This window comes from Cheilinus undulatus, linkage group 8, assembly GCF_018320785.1.
Source record: "Cheilinus undulatus linkage group 8, ASM1832078v1, whole genome shotgun sequence".
NCBI classification, from domain to species: Eukaryota; Metazoa; Chordata; class Actinopteri; order Labriformes; family Labridae; genus Cheilinus; species Cheilinus undulatus.
The window spans coordinates 51,011,322-51,029,468 of record NC_054872.1 but is presented as its reverse complement, the minus strand read 5'-3'; the positions used below and the strand labels follow the sequence as shown (position 1 = coordinate 51,029,468).

Sequence of the window (18,147 nt, the reverse complement as noted above, 5' to 3'; positions counted from 1 at the left end):
GAGAGGAGGGGCAGAGAGTTCTGATACCAGCCAGTCACTGGACTGTTAATGCAGAGTTTGAATGCACAGCTTCAAGTGCAGTCTCTTGATCTCTGAATGTCTAAAACTGTTCATTAATCCCTGCTAATGCATCGTCATCGACATGTCCACCAATCACTGTGTACCTTTCCCTTTAGACATCAAAATCATCTTAATGTGTGGTGTTAGAATCAGACTGATCTCCTGGAGCTTAAATCTGCAGGTTTATGCAAAGATAAGCCTACTGTAGGTTTTAATAAAGTTTTATTTTCTATGCAAAGATAGGACGAGCCAGCATAAGCAGACAGGGGTACAGTAGTCCTGGTCCAGGGTTTGAAGGTTGTTCCTAGTGGCAGCAGCTGTTCATATGTTTGGAGATAAAAGTTGTAAAAGCAGACTGTTGTGTTAAATTTTTAATCTTTGTTATGATTGTGTGTTTTCTCCTTTGAACAGTGAAGTCAAACAGTCAGAGAGAAGATTCAGAGTGAAGTGAGAATGTTTTGAAGTGAAAGTGTCACACAGACGTCTGCTATAAATGATGCCGACTGTTCCTCTTTTCTGCCTCTCACTGCCACTGATCTTTTAAACAACACTTCAGTCAATAATTGAACAAAGATCCCACCCCTCACTCTGTCTATCCTTCATTTAAACCCTTCTTGATTTGATTTTTTAAATGTTTTGTGAGGCTTCTTTTCTCTAGAATCAGGAGATCTGACCTTTAAATGTGATCCCGGTCCTGTAGAGAGCTGATAAAAGAGTCAGCTCTGATTAAATTCTCACCAGGAGACGTTTCCTCTCTCTGCTAAATGACCTTTGTGTCGTCTCCCCGCAGACGTCCAGGATCAACCAGCAGATCGTGGCGTCAGATGGAGGGAACCGCAGCAGCTCCGTGGATCTCACCGTCATCATCACGAACGTCCACAACCAGCCGCCGCACTGGGAGAAACCCGAGTACTGGGTCACTGTGCCGGAAAACACCGTCAGAGACGCCAAGATAGTGGTGAGTAGGAGAAGGCTGCGGAGCTCTTTCAAGGATAAACGCCGACATAAAAGGTACACTGTGATATATAGGTTGCTGCGGCTGTAGCTGCACACTGGAGTAGCTGATCAAAACAGTTACGAATAATCACAATTCAGGATCCGTTTAAAACATCTGAATAACACTGTATGTAGTGTAAGGTAATGCCAGTGTCTTTCAACTGAAGTTAATTTTCTCTAGCAGCCAGTTTGAGTGTGGCAAACACACCCTTTCCACCTTGGTGGAAAGGGTGTGTTTGGTGGTTTTGTCGGTCCTGCAGACTCCATTTCAGTAGCTACTTTCAGTTTCTTTAAAGGGGACATATTATGCAAAAATCACTTTTCAGGCTTTTCTAACAAAAATATGTGCCCTTAGCCTGTCGTTGTTAGGTCGTGTTCCTAATGCTGGCGTGCTCAGGAGAGCGAGGATGAGGAGGGGGGGAAACTGCATGCATTGTGGAGGGGGCAGCAGGGAGGATACCTGGAGCGACAGGGCGTGGGCCTGGAGCAGACCTGGAGCAGACCTGGAGGATGGCCAGAGCAGTACAGGACTGACTGGTGCTGAATGGGCATATGCTCATGTACCTGACCTGACCTTTTAATAGGTTTCTCTCTGCACAGTTTCTTAGACCAGTGGTTCTCAACCTTGGGGATGCCCTAAAAACTAAGAATATTTTTTAAATTACACTGTTGCCACTTTACACAAATTTAGCCAAATTTTAGAGTGGTTATTATTCAGGTTAATTATAAAGTATAGATATCACAGCTTAACTTTACAGTGGACCATGATTTTGTTGACCTTCATGGGTCACCAGTTTGGCTGGTCCCAGAAGGCTTGCCCTTTTATCTCCCCTTATGGGCAGTCTTGTCTTCACATGACTGTTCATGAATGTGCATGGCTGTTCAACCACCTTCAGTAGGAGTCCCCGATGTCTGGCACCTTTATTTTGGGGGTTCTGGGGTGAAAAGGTTGAGAACTCCTGCCTTAGATGTTTCAAATGAGCCTGCAAAAGCATCAACTTGTCACCCTAATAGTTTATCCTACAGCTATTACAGCCTGACTCACCGCCAGGAAACTTTTTGCTCCCCTGAGTATGTTTGGTGGCATTGATGTGATGTTATAGGATTTTTGATGGGGTTTTTTGGAGCAGTTTAAACTTGATTGCTCGACTTCCTCATGACTTAGGGATTCTGCAGAATGAGTCCCAATATTTTGATCAAGTTCCTGAATCTTAAACGGCTCCTCTGATCGCCAGATCTCACTCTGAGATCTAAGAAGGAGGAGAGGAGTGTGATGTGAATGAGAGACGGAGAAAAACATGCTCAGACTCAGTCATCTTTCTGCAGGAGGCAAAACTTCTCTTTAAGCCGTCTGCTTGCTGTGCTGTGTGCCCCGAGGAGGCTGGAAAATCTTCTTCTTCTACTTCTCCAGCATCCCTCTCTCCATCAGTCCTCCATCTTTTTCGTCCCTTCTTCCTCTCTCAGCGTCAGCACGTTAAACCCGAGCACTTCCAAACATTTTCTGCAGAGCAAACAAACTCGCTCTGAGTCCGCCTCACCTGACTCACTCCATCCGCATCCGCTCAGACTTTTTTCCCTCTTTTGATCCCTCCATCCTAATTTGCTCTCTTTTGCTAAGCCGCTGGTTTAGGAGGTGGAGGAGTTTGTAGCCTCCAGCTGCTCGATTTCATGGAGGTTAGTCAGTTTCAAACAGTTGAAGGCTGTGTGTTTCTGAGTGTGCATCTGAGTGTATCCTCCTCCTCCTCGACCCCGCATCATCAGAGAAAACGCTGAAGGTGAAGAAGATGGCTATGACGAAGACGTCGATGATGATAATGATGATGATGATCGGTCGGCGTCCCGCCCACTGCTCCATCTGTCAGCCATGATTGACGTGAGATGGAGAGATAATTACACCTGCTGCCAAAACGCCACAATGGGCTCTCATCACCTTGGAGAAACAGACGCTTGATTACTGTGTTTAACCGACAGGCCGAGAGACGGAGGGGGAGGAAAATACAGGAGAAGAAGAGGTGAAAGATGGAGAGAGAAACTGTGGCTTCAAGTGTTTTAATTAGCAAAGATTGATGTATTCAGCTAAAGAAAGTATCGCTGATAATTGTTGATAATTTTAATGAATAATAGTGAAGTGATTCTGAATAATAACAGAACAAATGCTCTTAAGGAATCATGGAAATGAAGTGTATTGTTAAAGCAGAAGAGAGCCAGACAGAACAAGTCTTAAAGGGTGAGTTCAGACTATTTTTGTCTGCAGGGACTCAGCATTGGCATGTTTTAAGCCAGAGTTAGTCTACACAGTTTCTGTCTGTTAAGCCATAGGTACGTTTCTGTACGCAGATGCATGATGGCCGCCACATCTCCTGCTGTAGCTTAATGCATCAGCTGTGCATGTCTTCAAAACTAATAGGAAGCAAATGCAAGAGAAAGGACCTGCACTATATGAACAAAAATATTTGGCCACACCTGTAAATTTTAACCCTTAGATCCTAGTATGTCCGTTTTGAGGACATTCATCATTTTTATCATCATTATTTTGAGTTGATAGTCACATTTTTACAGATTGATGCATCAAATTTGTCCAAAGTTATTATTTTTCTTCTTTAAAAAAATGTGTTACCCATAGAACTCTACTGATGCCAAAGAGCTCCATCCATCCTTGTTTGTCTGAAATCTGGACAACAGATTTCCATTCAAAACATGTTTTCGGACTGTGTGTCTATGGCACCAAAACAACATACAGCAACCTTTTCTATGCAGTTAGCCAGTCACCAGGGCTCTAAATTTCCCCATTCCACAGTGATCCAGCAGATAGTGCCAGCGCACCATTTTAACCCCTCCAGCAACGCACATACAGGATTTCTTCCATGGACTCAAAGTGTTTGAAGCGCAATTTCATCCACTAAACATCATCAGAATTGAATAAAATGATTCGTGCCACTAGATATGGATGTCTGAGAGTGGGCCACATGTGTAAGGAAAAGTTTGTGTGCTCCTACGTGTGTGCTCGGGTGCGAATCTGCGTCTATGTTTACAACCGGACATCCCGGAAGTGGAGTGTTTACAGTCCAAAATGCTACTTCCGTGTTCTGCAGTCTGGGTGGATGGACATGCATGAGAATGCACGGGTCCTTTCCATCAATAGGAGAGAATATCTATCATATCTCAAATATGCAGTAAATTTATATATGCGCGTAATCACGGTCACATTTTGGTTAGAGGTGGAAAGGCGCGTGTTCGTGATTTATATCCTACATATATACTCTGATTTTTTATGCCTGTACATAAAATAAACCGAACATGAACAAATGCATTCGCCCACACATGATTTGGTAGAGGAGGAGGCTCGAGAAAAGGATGGTAAAACTGGCGTGTTTTTGGCCCTGATAGACTCATCTGTTTAGCATGGACGCTATCTCACTGAATCCAAGTCATAGGCAGAGTGGACAATAACTGGAATAATACAGGTCTAACATTGATTTTTTGTTTTGTTTTTTTGTTTGTTTTTAGTGGTCAAGGTTGAAGTTGTTGAAGAAATTTGAAGCAGTGAAAGTAAAAAATAAATGTTGGAAAACTATTATTTCATCAACACTTATCTGCAGGTCCGATTTCTGGACATACTGGCCTCAGCCATGCTTAAAATTACAAAGGAGCGAGGGTTAAATCCAGACCTGCTGCCATAGGTGTACAGAACCACCTAGCCATGCAGTCATGGGTCGTCCTGAAGAGCTCAGTAACTTCAAGCATGGTACTGTGATGGATGCCACCTTTGCTATAAGTCAGTTGGTGAAATTTCATCCCTGCTGGATATTCCACAGTCACCTGTCAGTGATGTTATTAGAAAGTGGAAGAGTTTAGGAACAACAGCAACTCAGCCATGAAGCAGAAGATCACGTAAAATCACAGAGTAGGGTCAACGTGCCCCAGAGCACAAAGAAGGACTACAAAGACATAGTTTGATGAGTTCAGAGTCCGGACCTTAACCCCATCCAGCGCCTTTGGGATGATCTGGAACAGAGATTGTGAGCCAGGCCTTCTGGTCCAACATCAGAGCCTGACCTCATAAATGCTCTACAGAATGAATGGGCACAAATTCCCACAGAAACACTCTAGATTCTTGTGGAAAGCCTTCCAAGAAGAGTAAAGGCTGTTAGAGCTGCAACTCCATCTCTGCAGCAACAATTACCCCTGCAGCCGTCTCAACATGATCTAATCCAGCTGGTTTTGTTCAATCAGAGTCAATCAGTTCTGTGTTGTTCAAGTTTTTGTTTTTCTTCGGTCCGTTCTTAAATTGTCTTCATGCCATTTTTTTGTTATCGTTGATTTTTATGACTTTTCATAACAACAAGATTCCCATCAGCCCCTCCTCCTCTCCTCTGCTGTGTTAATTGCACAGAGGAGGAAGTGTTGTTTTAAATTTAGCAGCGTTAATTAGGTTTTGCTAATTACATTGTTTAAGAGGTAGAGGGAGGGAGACGCTGTGAGTGGTGTGTGTGTGTGGTTCTGAGTGTGTGTTTCATGTTCTAACAGCTTGATGATCAGTGGACTTCCTCCTGGTAGTTTCCACTTCCTGTTTCTGATGAGGACGGTCTCTGATGTTTCATCAGAATGAATATTTATCCTCCATTAAACAGCTGCATGAATCTTGAAAAGTCCTTTTGCAGTGGGACATGAACAGATGTCTAGTTAACCCAGCAATAACAATAGCTATACTTCTCAGTGCATCTAAACGTACTGAGTCACAACAAAATAATTGCATATATAAAGTGTTTTGCAAAAGTGTGAACAGGTCTTTCACCTTGACACCATTGTTACTAGAGGGACATTTTCTGCAAGCACAACTCCATCTTTGACCTGATACTGCTTAAATTGTGCATCAGAATCTCTCCTTAATAATAAAAAAAAGACTTTCCTTGTTTAGTGCCTCAGTAACCCCCCTCCTAGCCGACACTAGCACAAAGCTGACAGGCCGATGCGTATCCCAGCTGCTAGTGTTCACTCACACCCGCTCCACCAGCTGAGAGCGATCTGCTGCGATATCTCCACAGGCGTTAATCTGTGTGGGAGAAGATGGCAAACACTGATCAGCTTAGCTTCAGCACGCTGACTGCACTGATGTCTAATGAGATGATCTCTCATTAGAGCCGATTCCGTTCGCTCCGCTGCCTCTGCCTGCTGCCGGGCGCATCTGCAGACCGCTAACAGACCGCTTCCTGGAGAGGACCAACGTGTCCTGACACGACTCCTCACCTACGGAGCAGACGGACGCCGTTTGACGGGTGCACATCAATTATTATGCTTTAAATAGAACTGAAGTCACCTGATGGAAACTAGACTGGCCAAAGATGCAAAGGCTGAAGTAATTCAGGACACATTTTCTACCAGCACAATTCGAAAAAAGTTGGGGCGCTGTGTAAAATGTAAAAGGACAGAATGCATGATGGTCAAGTCTCATAAACCCACATTTATTCACAACAGAACTGTGGTACTCAACGCGTGGCTCTGGAGCCATAGCTGGCTCTTTTGTGATTACAAGTATTTGTGGCCCCTTTATGTCCTAATTTTAAATATTATTCCCCCAGAAAACCTTAAAAAAGGGAAACTTTCTGCCATTTTTTCATCCATTTTAGCGACCTTTTGTCATTAAATACCACTTGTTTCCTCTTTTTTGCCCATTTTAGTCACTTCTTTTGCCACTTTTACCCCATTTTTGCCTCTTTTCACCACTTTTCACCCATTTAAGCTACCTTTTGCCACTAAATACCACTTGTTTCCTGTTTTTTTTTCTTTTTTTTACCATCTTTGCCACTCTTGATTGCTTTTTGCCCATTTTAGTCACTTTTCACTCTTTTTTTTTGCCACATGTGGACCCTTTTATGTCACCTATAACAATTTTATTTGTCTCTTCTCACCCTTTTCTGACCTCTTTTCCATTTATCCTCCCCATTTTCACCCCTTTTCACCCATTTGTGTAAAATTTTGACCTTTTTTTCCACCTTTAACTTATTTTTATTGCTACTTCAAGCTGTTTTTTGCTTTTCTTGCTCTTGCAAAGTTGTTTTTCAACAATTTGGCACTTTGGTTGAGCAGGGTTGAGTAACACTGCAATAGAACATGAAAAACATATAAGATGTTAACCTGAGACAGTTTATAATTTCAGGAAAAATAGTAACTCATTGTAAATTTGATGGCAGCAACATAAAGTAAGCAGTGCTAATGAAAAACAGCTGCAGGAGCAACTAATTTAAGTTAATTGGCAACAGGTCAGACACTTGGCTGGGTATGAAATTAGCATTTTAAAGAAGTAGTAAAGATAAGAAGGAAAGATGGGCAGAGGTTCACCAATCTTTAAAAAACTGAGTCAAAAAATGCAGAGAAATTGCAAAGGCTTTAAGGATCCCACCATCTACAGTTCATAATATCATCAGAGATTCAGAGAATCTGGACAAATCTCTGTGAGCGAGGGAGGCTTTGTCTGCTCTGAGGCTGCTAAAATTAGATTTGCAAATATTGACTAAAACATGATAAAGCAGTTAAGTAGTTTGTACAAAGGTATTTTGATAAGAAAGAGGCATTTTTTAGGGTTTTATCTTTTGAAAGTTGAAATCCATGATGATTTTTGGCAGCAGTGTGTCACTTTTTCTTCTCTCTTAAGCTGAGGGGGATCCGCTTTTCTGAAGTAAATGTAGGCGGGGCTCCAAGGGAAAATGGTGGGAAAAAATCCATCAAAAGCTCCAATCTGAAGCCATTGTGCCAGGTCTGAAAACAGGTCTAACCTATCAGCAGCATTTGAGGGGACGGAGGCGGTAAAGTTTAGTTGGACTGTAGCTCGTTAGCACTAGCTGCTAATGATGTTGTAGCTTTAGTATAGTGGCAGTTTAATCAGAACTGGACCATATTTCTTTATAAAGAGCAGCACTGAAAGCTTTTCATGACAGAAAAGATGTTTTTGCATTTTTCCTTGCCTTCAGCGTGAGTGTTTTATAGTAACAGGCTGGGTTTAGTTGTTTTATCAGAAGTGGAGCACATTTCTTTATCCAACTAAAAACTCAGAACCATAATGAAAGCTTCTCCTGGCAGCGATGTTTTTGCACTTCTCCTGACCGGCTTTGGCACAGGATTTATCCAACTACAAGCTCTGCCATCCGTTCATGTCCTGCATCCGTCTGCAAGGCTTAGGTTACTTCCAGAGCTGTGCATGCTAACTTCCTCTGCAGAGTGTGGAGCCTTAACCTTGTATCAGAGGTAGGGTGTTGTACCACTGGTTGGCTGCAGATTCCTTAACTTTACTCCCCTTCAGGGTGACTGCCTGGTCACGGCAGTCGGCCTATCGAGCCTTGATGTGTTTATGGACTCTCCTCCTCGTCTCCAGGGGAGTCTGTAGGGGGTTACAGCAGAATGGAGAACCAGTGGTGTGGCCATCCAGTCCTCCACTAACTGAAGTCAGAGCCATGCCAATATTCTCAGTGGGAACTCTAACACATTCAAGACTCCTCCGGGGCTTTTTACCTGGCATTTCAAACCAGTCAGGGCCCTAGGATGACCCAGAAGGAGCTGAAAGACAGAGAATGAGAGTTGGATGTCTGCCCCTTTAACCAGTATTTTCAGAATTAGCAGAAAAGGCTCTGCTTCTGTCTGCAGCTGTGTTTATGATGGTGTCTTCTTGAGTGGCTGGTAAAGCGAAAGAGTCTTCTGTGAGCTGCTCTGGTCACTGAGAGAGAAAGCTGAGAGGGTTTTGGTGTTTTAAGTTGCAGACAGCGTTTCTCACTCAGTGTTTCTGTGAGGAAACATGTCAACTCTTCCAGAAACAACAATGGAGACGTATGAAGGGGAATGTTTCTCTTTAATGGAGCCTGGCTGAAGTTTCCCTCTGTGTTAGGTAATGTGCTAACTATTTAACTGGTCTTATTCCATTTATATTGATTATTCTGATCACAGTGTGATGTAATCAAAGCAACAATAACATCTACAACCCTAATTCCAAAGAAGTTGGGGCGCTGTGTAAACATGAATATGCAGGGTCATGTTTACCGTTGTGTAGCAGCCCATCTTCTTTTCACTACAGTCTGTAAACATCTGGAGACCAGTTGATGTAGTTTTGGGACAGGAATGTTGTCCGCCTGTAACTTATAATTTTGCCACTTTTCTCCCAGTGTTTACCTTTTTGAGCCCATTTTGCCACTTCTTTTTGTCACTTTCCACCCATTTTTTAAAATTTTATCCTGCTTTTTGCATTTTTTTGCCCTTTTTTGCCACTTCTTGCCCATTTAAGCTGCTTTTTGCAATTAATTGCCACTCTTTTCTGATTTTTGTCCATTTTTGCCACTTTTCACCCATTTTGCCACTTTTCACCCATTTTGACACTTTTCTCTCAGTTTTTGCTTTTTAAGCCCATTTTTGACACTTCTTTTTGTCACTTTTCTCCCCTTTGTGACATTTTTATGCTGTATTTTGCGATTTTATGCCTTTTTTCCAACTTCTCACCCATTTAAGCTGCCTTTTGCAATTAAAGGCCAGTTTTTGCCCATTTTTTCCCACCTTTTTTCTGACTTTTCCCATTTTAGTCACTTTTCACTCATTTTTTGCAACATTTTTGCCACTTTTCACGCATTTTTTTCTACTTTCAGCCCTTTTTTGCCACTTTTTTCACAGTGTTTTCCACTTTAAGCCCTTTTTGCCACTTCTTTATGTCGATATTCTCCCCTTTTTGACATTTTTATCCTGCATTTTTGCCTATTTTTTGCCTATTTTTCCCACTTCTCGCCCATTTAAGCTGCCTTATGCAATTAAATGCCACTTATTTCCAAATTTTTCCCACCTTTTGTATAATTTAATAAGTAAGTAATAAGTAAGTATTTGGTCACTCCCCACCCATTTTTGCCACTTTCCCCCCAGTGTTTGCTGCTTTTTGACCATTTTTGCCACATTTAACTTATTTTAATTGCCACTTTTCACTACTTAGATTGGGGCTCTCGCAAATGTATTTTTCATCAATTTGGCTCTTTGGTTGAACTGGGTTGAGTAACGCTGGTCTATGATATTTTTATTTACATTTTACACAGTGCCCTAACTTTTTTTGAATTGGGGTTGTAAATGGACATGTTTGAAAGTACTCAGCACCTTTTTATGTCATCAAAACTGAGTCCTGTAGCTAAAAATGCACTCATACAGGAAGTACAGGGAGGAAATCATCTGTTATCACAGCCTTGATCATCAATAAGGAGTCTGAAATGTTCCTGTGACATTTAATCTTGTGCTTTTATTTTGAAAATCAGTTCTGTTTGTCTAAGATGCATTCATTAGAAGAACTCCTGTCCTTTAGGACTGATAGTATATGGTACAAGGAATCTGTGTGCACTCATGTGCCTGGAACTGTGCAGGTCATACCCTTACTCTCAGTACATTAAATTGAAGTAGCATCAGTCAGCCGTGGAAAACACAATCCTTCCCTGCAGAGGCTGGAGTGTGTGGTCAGGAAGAACAAGAGCTTTAAAAGCTCACACATACACATCCACACACGCGCTGTCTAAGGTCAGCGCCAACTGCAGCCAAGAGAGTAATATAAAAACCTCTGCTGCTGCTCTCCTCACAACAACACATCCAAACTGCTGTTTTTTACACAAAGAACATAAACAAAGCTGAATCTGAACCCTTTTTAGGACTCAGAAAGTTCTGGACCTCCCCCCTTCAGTGCTCTGTGTCCATACAAGGACCGACGTGCAGCTCTGTCCGTTGAAACGCTGCATTCTTTGCAGCGCGGTTGTGTATCTTGCCTGTCATATTTCCGTGGAGTGTTATGGTTTATGGATCTGGGAGACGTTAAAGCCGTTGGAGCCGTTCTGATGATGAACGGTTGGCTGCCGACAGCAAACAGCTGTGCGGTAAAATGATGTCATCACAGAGCGGGACAGAGCCTTCTTCTTCTGTGGCTCTATTCTGAGCTCGATGGTAATGACATGTGGGAGTTATTGTTATGTCTTGTTCTGCTGCAGTGTTTGAGCAGAGCTGGAGATTATTCTCTCTGCTTTATGAGTTCATTGTGAGCGATGCATCCTGTTAATATTCTGCAGAAACTGCAAGTCAAATCAGGAATCCACCAACTTTAGAAAGATGTCCATCAGACCAGTCACATTTATTTGCTTCTGATTTCATAGTTGAGGAACCATGAGTGTGTTTTAATCAGAAGACTCTCCTCTGTCTCCTCCATCAGACCATCAAGGCCACATCCCCACTTGGTGACCCCCGTGTCACGTACAACCTGGAGGAGGGTCAGGTACCAGAGACCAACATGCCGGTTCGGTTCTACATCAAGCCAAACCGGGCAGACGGCTCAGCGTCCATCCTGGTGGCCGAGAACCTGGACTACGAAACGACTCGCTTCTTCACGCTAAGGGTCCGAGTCCAGAACGTCGCGGCTGTACCGCTTGCTTCCTTTACCACCGTCTACGTCAACGTGACAGGTGAGAGGTCATGGTTGCTTTTGTGTGCTTTCCTTACTTTTATTTTAGAAGCTCTTAAGAATGTTTTTAGGTAACAAGGATGTTCACTTTAATGGTTTAGCTGGATAATTATGTACATCCTTAATGACAAGGAGTCACTGTAAATAAACCTTGGTTTTGTTTAGATGCAGATGTTGTTCCCTTTATCTACTGAATAATTATGACTCCAACCTCAGAGTAAGGATCCCTTTGAATTTGAAGGTACTCTTATTATTATTCAACCCAAAGAATCGCAAAAACTCAACGAAGTCAAAAATCTCTTAGACCTGTACCCAAATCCCAACAGGATTTCTGCCAGGATTGACCGCCAGTAGTATCTCATATACAAACTACAATGTGCTCATAGTGTTTGATTTAATGGCAGTCCTGCAGGATCTACATGGCCTCTTTGCTGTGCTGGAGCACACTGTACGAGTTGCCAAACTTTTGCTACACACCTGCAGTTTTAACACCTTGATGCACAGAAATGCAAAGGCCTATTCAGTGCTGCCTGCATCTTTAGTTTGTCTAGTCGTTTTGTGAACCATAGTACAAAAAAATAGATAGCAAGGGGCCTGAGGAAGGGTTCGGTCTATCCACCCATCCATAATCTACACCGCTTATCCTGTCTGGGCTAGACACTATCCCAGCTGTCATTTTGTGAGAGGCAGGGTACACCCTGGACCTGTTGCCAGTCAGTCACAGGACTGACTAATACCGCTTTCCCACTAAAATTAGCGTGTAAAAGTGGGATTTTTTAAACGCGGGTAAATCCGCTAACAATCGGCAAGTGGCTCCTTTCCCATTGCCAGCAGACTCGGGTCTGATCAACAGCAGACGAGCTGCATGGCTGTTTTTGTCCTCTTGTGCGTCAAGCTGTCATCACGTTGGTTTTTGTGTAGTAAACAAAAAAAGAGATTCGATGTGATCATTTCCAAGAGGCAAATAATGCAGTGAATAAATAAATGAAAGGTTAATAGATTATATCTTGAAAAGGATCTCTCTTTCCAGCTGCACACAGACAGGACACACAGTGCTTTATGAGCTAATCCATGAGATTTTAACAGGCTGAATGAGCTAAATCTGTCCCTGGGGAAAAAAAAAATCTCAGCGGATATGTTCATTATGACGTGGGCATTTTTGTGTTTATATGCGCCGTTAAACTGCGCTGCTGTGCTGCAAAACTTCTGCCTTTAAACTCCTGCCTCCTCCAGCACTTTAGGCTTAAAAGCGCAGCAGACAGAATAAAGTTTCTGTGCAACAACAACACCAAAAAGGACCTATGAGATCACAACAGGCAAGTAATATCAAAAAGAATGAAAGGTTAATAGATTATAGCGTTTGAAAAGGCTCTCTTTCCAGCGGCGCACGGACAGGACGCACTGCGCTTTATAAGGCAGGCAGGAGAAATTAAAGGCTGTCTGCGCTAAATCTGTACGAGGAAAAAAGGATTTGCCATTTCACAAATAAAATTCTTACACGCTGAGTCCAAAAAAAAAACAATGCTTGTCCCTCAGCTGCCGGCGTCTTCTTGTTGCCCCAAGTTACGGGTGTGATATTGTGACGTAGGCACGTCCCACGTTCACCCAGGTGTGACGTTCCCACTGGAGCCGATTGGAGGCGAGCCGATAAAAACCCGTGTCCATTGCAGGGTCAGTCAACGCGGGTCTGAATGCCGATCAGAGCCTTTCCCGCTGCAGACAGGAGCCAACTGTTTGCATGTGTAAACGGGTTTTTCGGCCAGCGGGAAAGGGTTATAACAGAGACAAACCAGGCACTCTCACATCTACGGCCAATTTAGAGTCTCCATTTAACCTGAAGAGCATGTCTCTGGTGGTGGGAGGAAGCCAGAGTACCCAGAGTGGGATAACCAAACCAGGAACATCACTAACCCCTGCACCACCATGCAGTCCGCCAAAGGAAGTGTTTCAGTTCAAACGAAAGAAGACATTGAGACTAAAATTTGAGTCTTTTTATTAAAGTTTTCATCATGATTTTAAATGCACTTTTTCTAAATGGTTATAGGAAACATGCACAGAAGAAGTAGTTATGGTAGGGGGCCAGGATCAGCCAATCCAGGCCATGTTCTTCATAAATGGTACTATTAATAATGTCACATTAAAGCTTTAAATTATAGTCGAGGACACGTCCTGCTGCTTAACTGGCAGGTTAAGTGCTTTTCTGTTATTCCAGTGAGTGGTATAACCACCAGCTTTGTAATCGTATAAGGTACTATAGGCGGAATGATGCTGTGACAAAGAAAAATCTATGTAATCGTCGATGTATTCTCATAGTTGAAGAGTTTAAAAGGCAGTCAGAATGCTCTCTGTGAGTAGCATTGGCCCTGCTTTTACTGATGAGAGAGTAAGGGACATAAATTTTACCAGCAATACCATATCAGCCACCACCGTACTTCAATTATCCTGTAAAAGCTATGTTGAGTTTGTGTTTTTTAAAAATAAAACTGCCTGTAATGTTTTCTTTTAATGTCAGAGCTCCATTAACACTGCAGTGACTCTTGTTTGCATCTGTCAAAGGTGTAAATCATCATGTCTGCAACTTGCAAATTATCTCAAATCCCAAGGGCTTGTATGTGGCCCTGATTGACGTTGCTGAAGTCCATACTGTGAACATCACACTCAGCAGCATACTGAAGGCTGTGTTAGTGATGTTTAAAGCAGTGTTTCCCAGTCATTTCTCTTTGGAGCCTCTCCTACATTTACCTAAAAAAGCCGAGCTCCCCAGGACCCAAGAGAGAAGTAAAAGTGACACGCTGCCATCAACAGTCAATGTAGATTTTAATTGTTTCACTGATAAAAAATAAAGGCCTCAGCATGTTCTTCTTATCTAAAGAACTTTGTATAAAATACTTGATAACTGCTTTATCATGTTTTAGTCAATATTTTCAAATCTGATTTTGCAGCCTCAGAACAGACAAAGCCAGCTCTAGGATCTTTGGCGCCCTTCCTGGAGGGTCCCAAACCCCAGGTTGGGAACCAATGTTTTAACACAGCACTCATCAACTGGTGCCCAAGGGCCACATCAGGCCCCCCCACAGCTTTTTGTCGGGCCCCCAGAAGATTAATAATTTTAGAAATTGTAAGGAGAAAAAATGTTCTCCTATTTACTTTTATTCAAATAACCACAGCTATTTAAAAAACTGCCCAAAACTAACTTTTTTCTCAAGTATGACTCAATTTTTGATTTGTTTCCATAAATCCAAGTGTTAGCCATTATGTTGTGGTTAGTGATTAGCACATATAAGTCAGATTTTCTTGACTAAAGCTGCCATTTTCTGCATCAAATTTTTGTGATTTTTTTCATTTTTTTCTCCCTTTTTTTGTAAATTATCTCCTGGTTTTTTTGTGATTTTTTTTCTTTATTTTTTTCTTCATTTTTTTCAATTATTTCCTCTTTTTGTGATTTTTTCTTTTTTTTTTTTCTTCATTTTTTTTTCAATTAATTCCTCTTCTTTGTGATTTTGAGGGAATTTTGTTTGTCTTTTTTGTCAATTATTTACTCTTTTTTGTGATTTTTTTTCTCTATTTTTTGGGTCATTTTTTCTTAAATTTTTTTCTTCATTTTTTGTCAATATTTCCTCTTTTTGTGATTTTTTTAATTTATTTTTTTCTTCATTTCTTTCAATTATTTCCTCTTTTTGTGATTTTTGGTGAATTTTATTCTTCATTTTCTGTCAATTATTTACTCTAGTTTGTGATTTTTTTTCTATATTTTTTTCATCTTTTTTGTTAGCTTTTTTTGTGCTTTTTTCGTCTTTTTTTTTTTTTTTTTTGTTGTTGTTGTTGTCATTTTTGAATTATTATTTAATTTTTTGTCTTTTCCCTCATGGTCCAGCATCATACCAAGTGATGAAGAGCAATACTGCCCCAGAAAAATGTGGCAAAAATATCTCATTTGCCCCATTGTGGCAGGCTGCAGTATAGGTGATCTCAAAGCTAAAGGCTGACTTTACGAGATAATAAAATATTTTGACAATAATTTGTTTATTAGACAGAAAGTTCTTATAAGTTCCTCTGAACGTTGGCCCCCCTACTAATACAGCTGATGACTCCTGGTTTAAGGATGTTTAAGACTCATGGCTCAGGAAGTGATCACATCACTTCTAACTTTAGCTAACACCAGTATTTGACATTGGCAATAATGAATGCCATTTTTAAATGTTTCCATAGATTTGGGGTATTTTCAGTTGTTTCAATGAAAAAGAAAGTAGCTCAGCCAAACTGTCGGCCTATTTTCCAGTCAGGTCTGCTGGATTTTTGTCTTGGTGTTTATAAATAGATGAAACTGATCCTAGTATTTGCATCTTTTTATTGCACTTTCAGTTTTAAACCCAGCTCTTCAAGTTCATTTCTTCTTCTGTGACTCTGGTTAAATTAGCGGCCCCCTCTCTGTCATAAAGAAGTGATTGTTCCACTGTGACCCACAGAGGAAAGCAGCAGTAATGTGAGAACGGCTGCAGCTCTATAATGAGCGACTCTGCTGGAGGAATAATGAAGTGAAGTTCATATCCCGGCTCGTCCCTGCAGTTAAAGAAAGAAAGAAAACAGCAGTGACTGGATGTGTGAGCGCCACGCCGCCTCATTCCAACAGTGACTCATTTCCCAATCAGCGACTGTAGGCGGGTGGAGCGAAGGCAAGGGGAGAAAACACTTCCTGACTTTGATTGGCTTTGAACAAACCCACATCGGACGCTGTAATTGGCTTAGCGGAGCTTGAAAGTGAGCTGACAAGCTGCTTTGTGGACTCTTCATGGTGTTTGGAGGATAATTCCTCAATAATAAGTCTGTTTTCATTAGTGAGGGGAGACTCAGTCCGGCTTCACGTTCTGATGGACGTCTGAAGCCTCGGACTGACTGATTCTTCTTTTTTTATTTTACTGTAGCTGATCTTTAAATTCTAATCCTCTTTACTGGTGTAAATGTTGCAAAAACTGCAAACTTGATTGTCTGTTTTCACTTCTGTTTCTTGTTTGTGTCTTGGTTTCTTTCCTTTTCTCCGTCAGTCTTTAATCCACTTTAATCAGCTTTGTGGAAATGACAGCCTGCATGTTTCACTGCCAACAGCAAAAACAATCAAAAAGATGAATTTAGACGTTCATAGCTGCTTCTCCCTTTTCTGATTTTCAGACGTGAATGACAACGTTCCTTTCTTCCTGTCGTCCACGTACGAGGCCACGGTTCCTGAAGGGGCAGAGATCGGCACGTCGGTGGCTCAGGTGTCTGCAACAGACCTGGACTCTGGTCTACATGGCAAGGTGAGGAAAGATGGTGGTTTCCTTAGATCCATCCATTCTTCAGCTTATTCCTGGTCAGGTTTGGTGGCAGTAAACCCAAACATCCCTGGTCCCAGCAACACTTTCCCCCTCCTCCTGGGCGTCCCAAGGAATTCCCAGGCCAGAGGAGATGTAATTCTTCCAGTAAATTCTGGTTTATCTCGGTGTCTCCTTGCTATTGGATGTGCCCAAAAGACCTCCAAAGGGAGGCAACCAGGAGGCATTCAGATCACATCCTAGAACCACTGCTACCTTTTAGACCCTGTCTCCAAGGCTGAGCCCAAACACCCATCAGAGGAAGCTGATATCAGTTGCTTGTATTCACGATGTACTTCTCTTTGGTCACTCCCTAAAGTTCATGACTGTAGGAGAGGATTAGAACTTAAAACAAGAGCTTTGCCTTTTGACTCAGCTCCCTCCCCACCACGATGGTCCAGCACAACACCTCCGACACTGCCAACACGACCCCCAGTCTGTCTGTCAATCTCTGCTCCATCTTCCCATAACCTGTGAACAAGACTCTGAGGGCACTTTCAAATTAGGCCCAGTTGATTGGAACTGCGCCGCAGCACGATCCCCTCCCCCCACTTGAATCCACTTGAATCCACTTGAATCCACTTGAATCGCACCCGAGACCACCTCCCCAAGTAAACCCGGGCCCGGTGCCCGAGCGTAGTTCGTTTGCGTACACACTACCAAAACGAACCGGACTTTGGATGTGAAAGCAACCTGAGACACTTGAAGTCCGCCACTTAAGGCAAAGACTCTCTGTCCCATCCTCATGGCTGGACTTACACCAGGGGACTTTGTTAAAACTCTTAAAAGGAACCCTGCATGATCAGAGAAGTTTATCTTGTTGAATAGATATTTGCATCTCTCAAATGTATATTGAACTAAAAAACTCACTAAATATCCCAGATATCTGCAGCTGAGTAATTTTGAGCTCATATACTCACCAGGAGGCCGACATGTTTTGGTCCGTGTGACGTCACAGTGCACAGCAATCTTCGCCATTGTTATTAACCATTTTTCAGACGTTTTTTCTGCTTGCAGCTGTTGCTGCCATAACAGCTTTCATACCAGACAGGAGTTTACTGCATGTTAGTTTGGTCTCCCAGCTGTCAAAGCTCTGTGACCCTCTTGGTCATTCCTCCTACGTTTTACCTTTTCAAAGCTTGAAAGCTTTTCAAAATAAAAGCAGCTTTTCAAAATGAAAGCAGCATGTACAAACAGAGTTTCTCCAACGAAATGCTAAAGTGGACTTTTACTTTGAAAAGCACAAACCGGAAGTGCTTTGGTTCTGTGTTTATCTTTGCCTGAACT

The 18,147-nt window shown here is 42.1% G+C and overlaps 1 protein-coding gene across 4 annotated transcripts in view; it reads left to right on the top strand.

Annotated features, from left to right (window-relative positions):
- si:dkey-22o22.2 (neural-cadherin) overlaps nucleotides 1–18,147 on the top strand; it is a 220,855-nt gene that overhangs the window by 143,690 nt on the left and 59,018 nt on the right. For all 4 annotated transcript variants that reach the window (XM_041793004.1, XM_041793006.1, XM_041793005.1 and 1 more), the window contains 3 exons: nucleotides 851–1,018; nucleotides 11,264–11,513; nucleotides 16,679–16,806. In XM_041793004.1, the coding sequence (XP_041648938.1) occupies nucleotides 851–1,018; nucleotides 11,264–11,513; nucleotides 16,679–16,806 (546 nt within the window). The remainder of the gene's footprint in view (nucleotides 1–850; nucleotides 1,019–11,263; nucleotides 11,514–16,678; nucleotides 16,807–18,147) is intronic.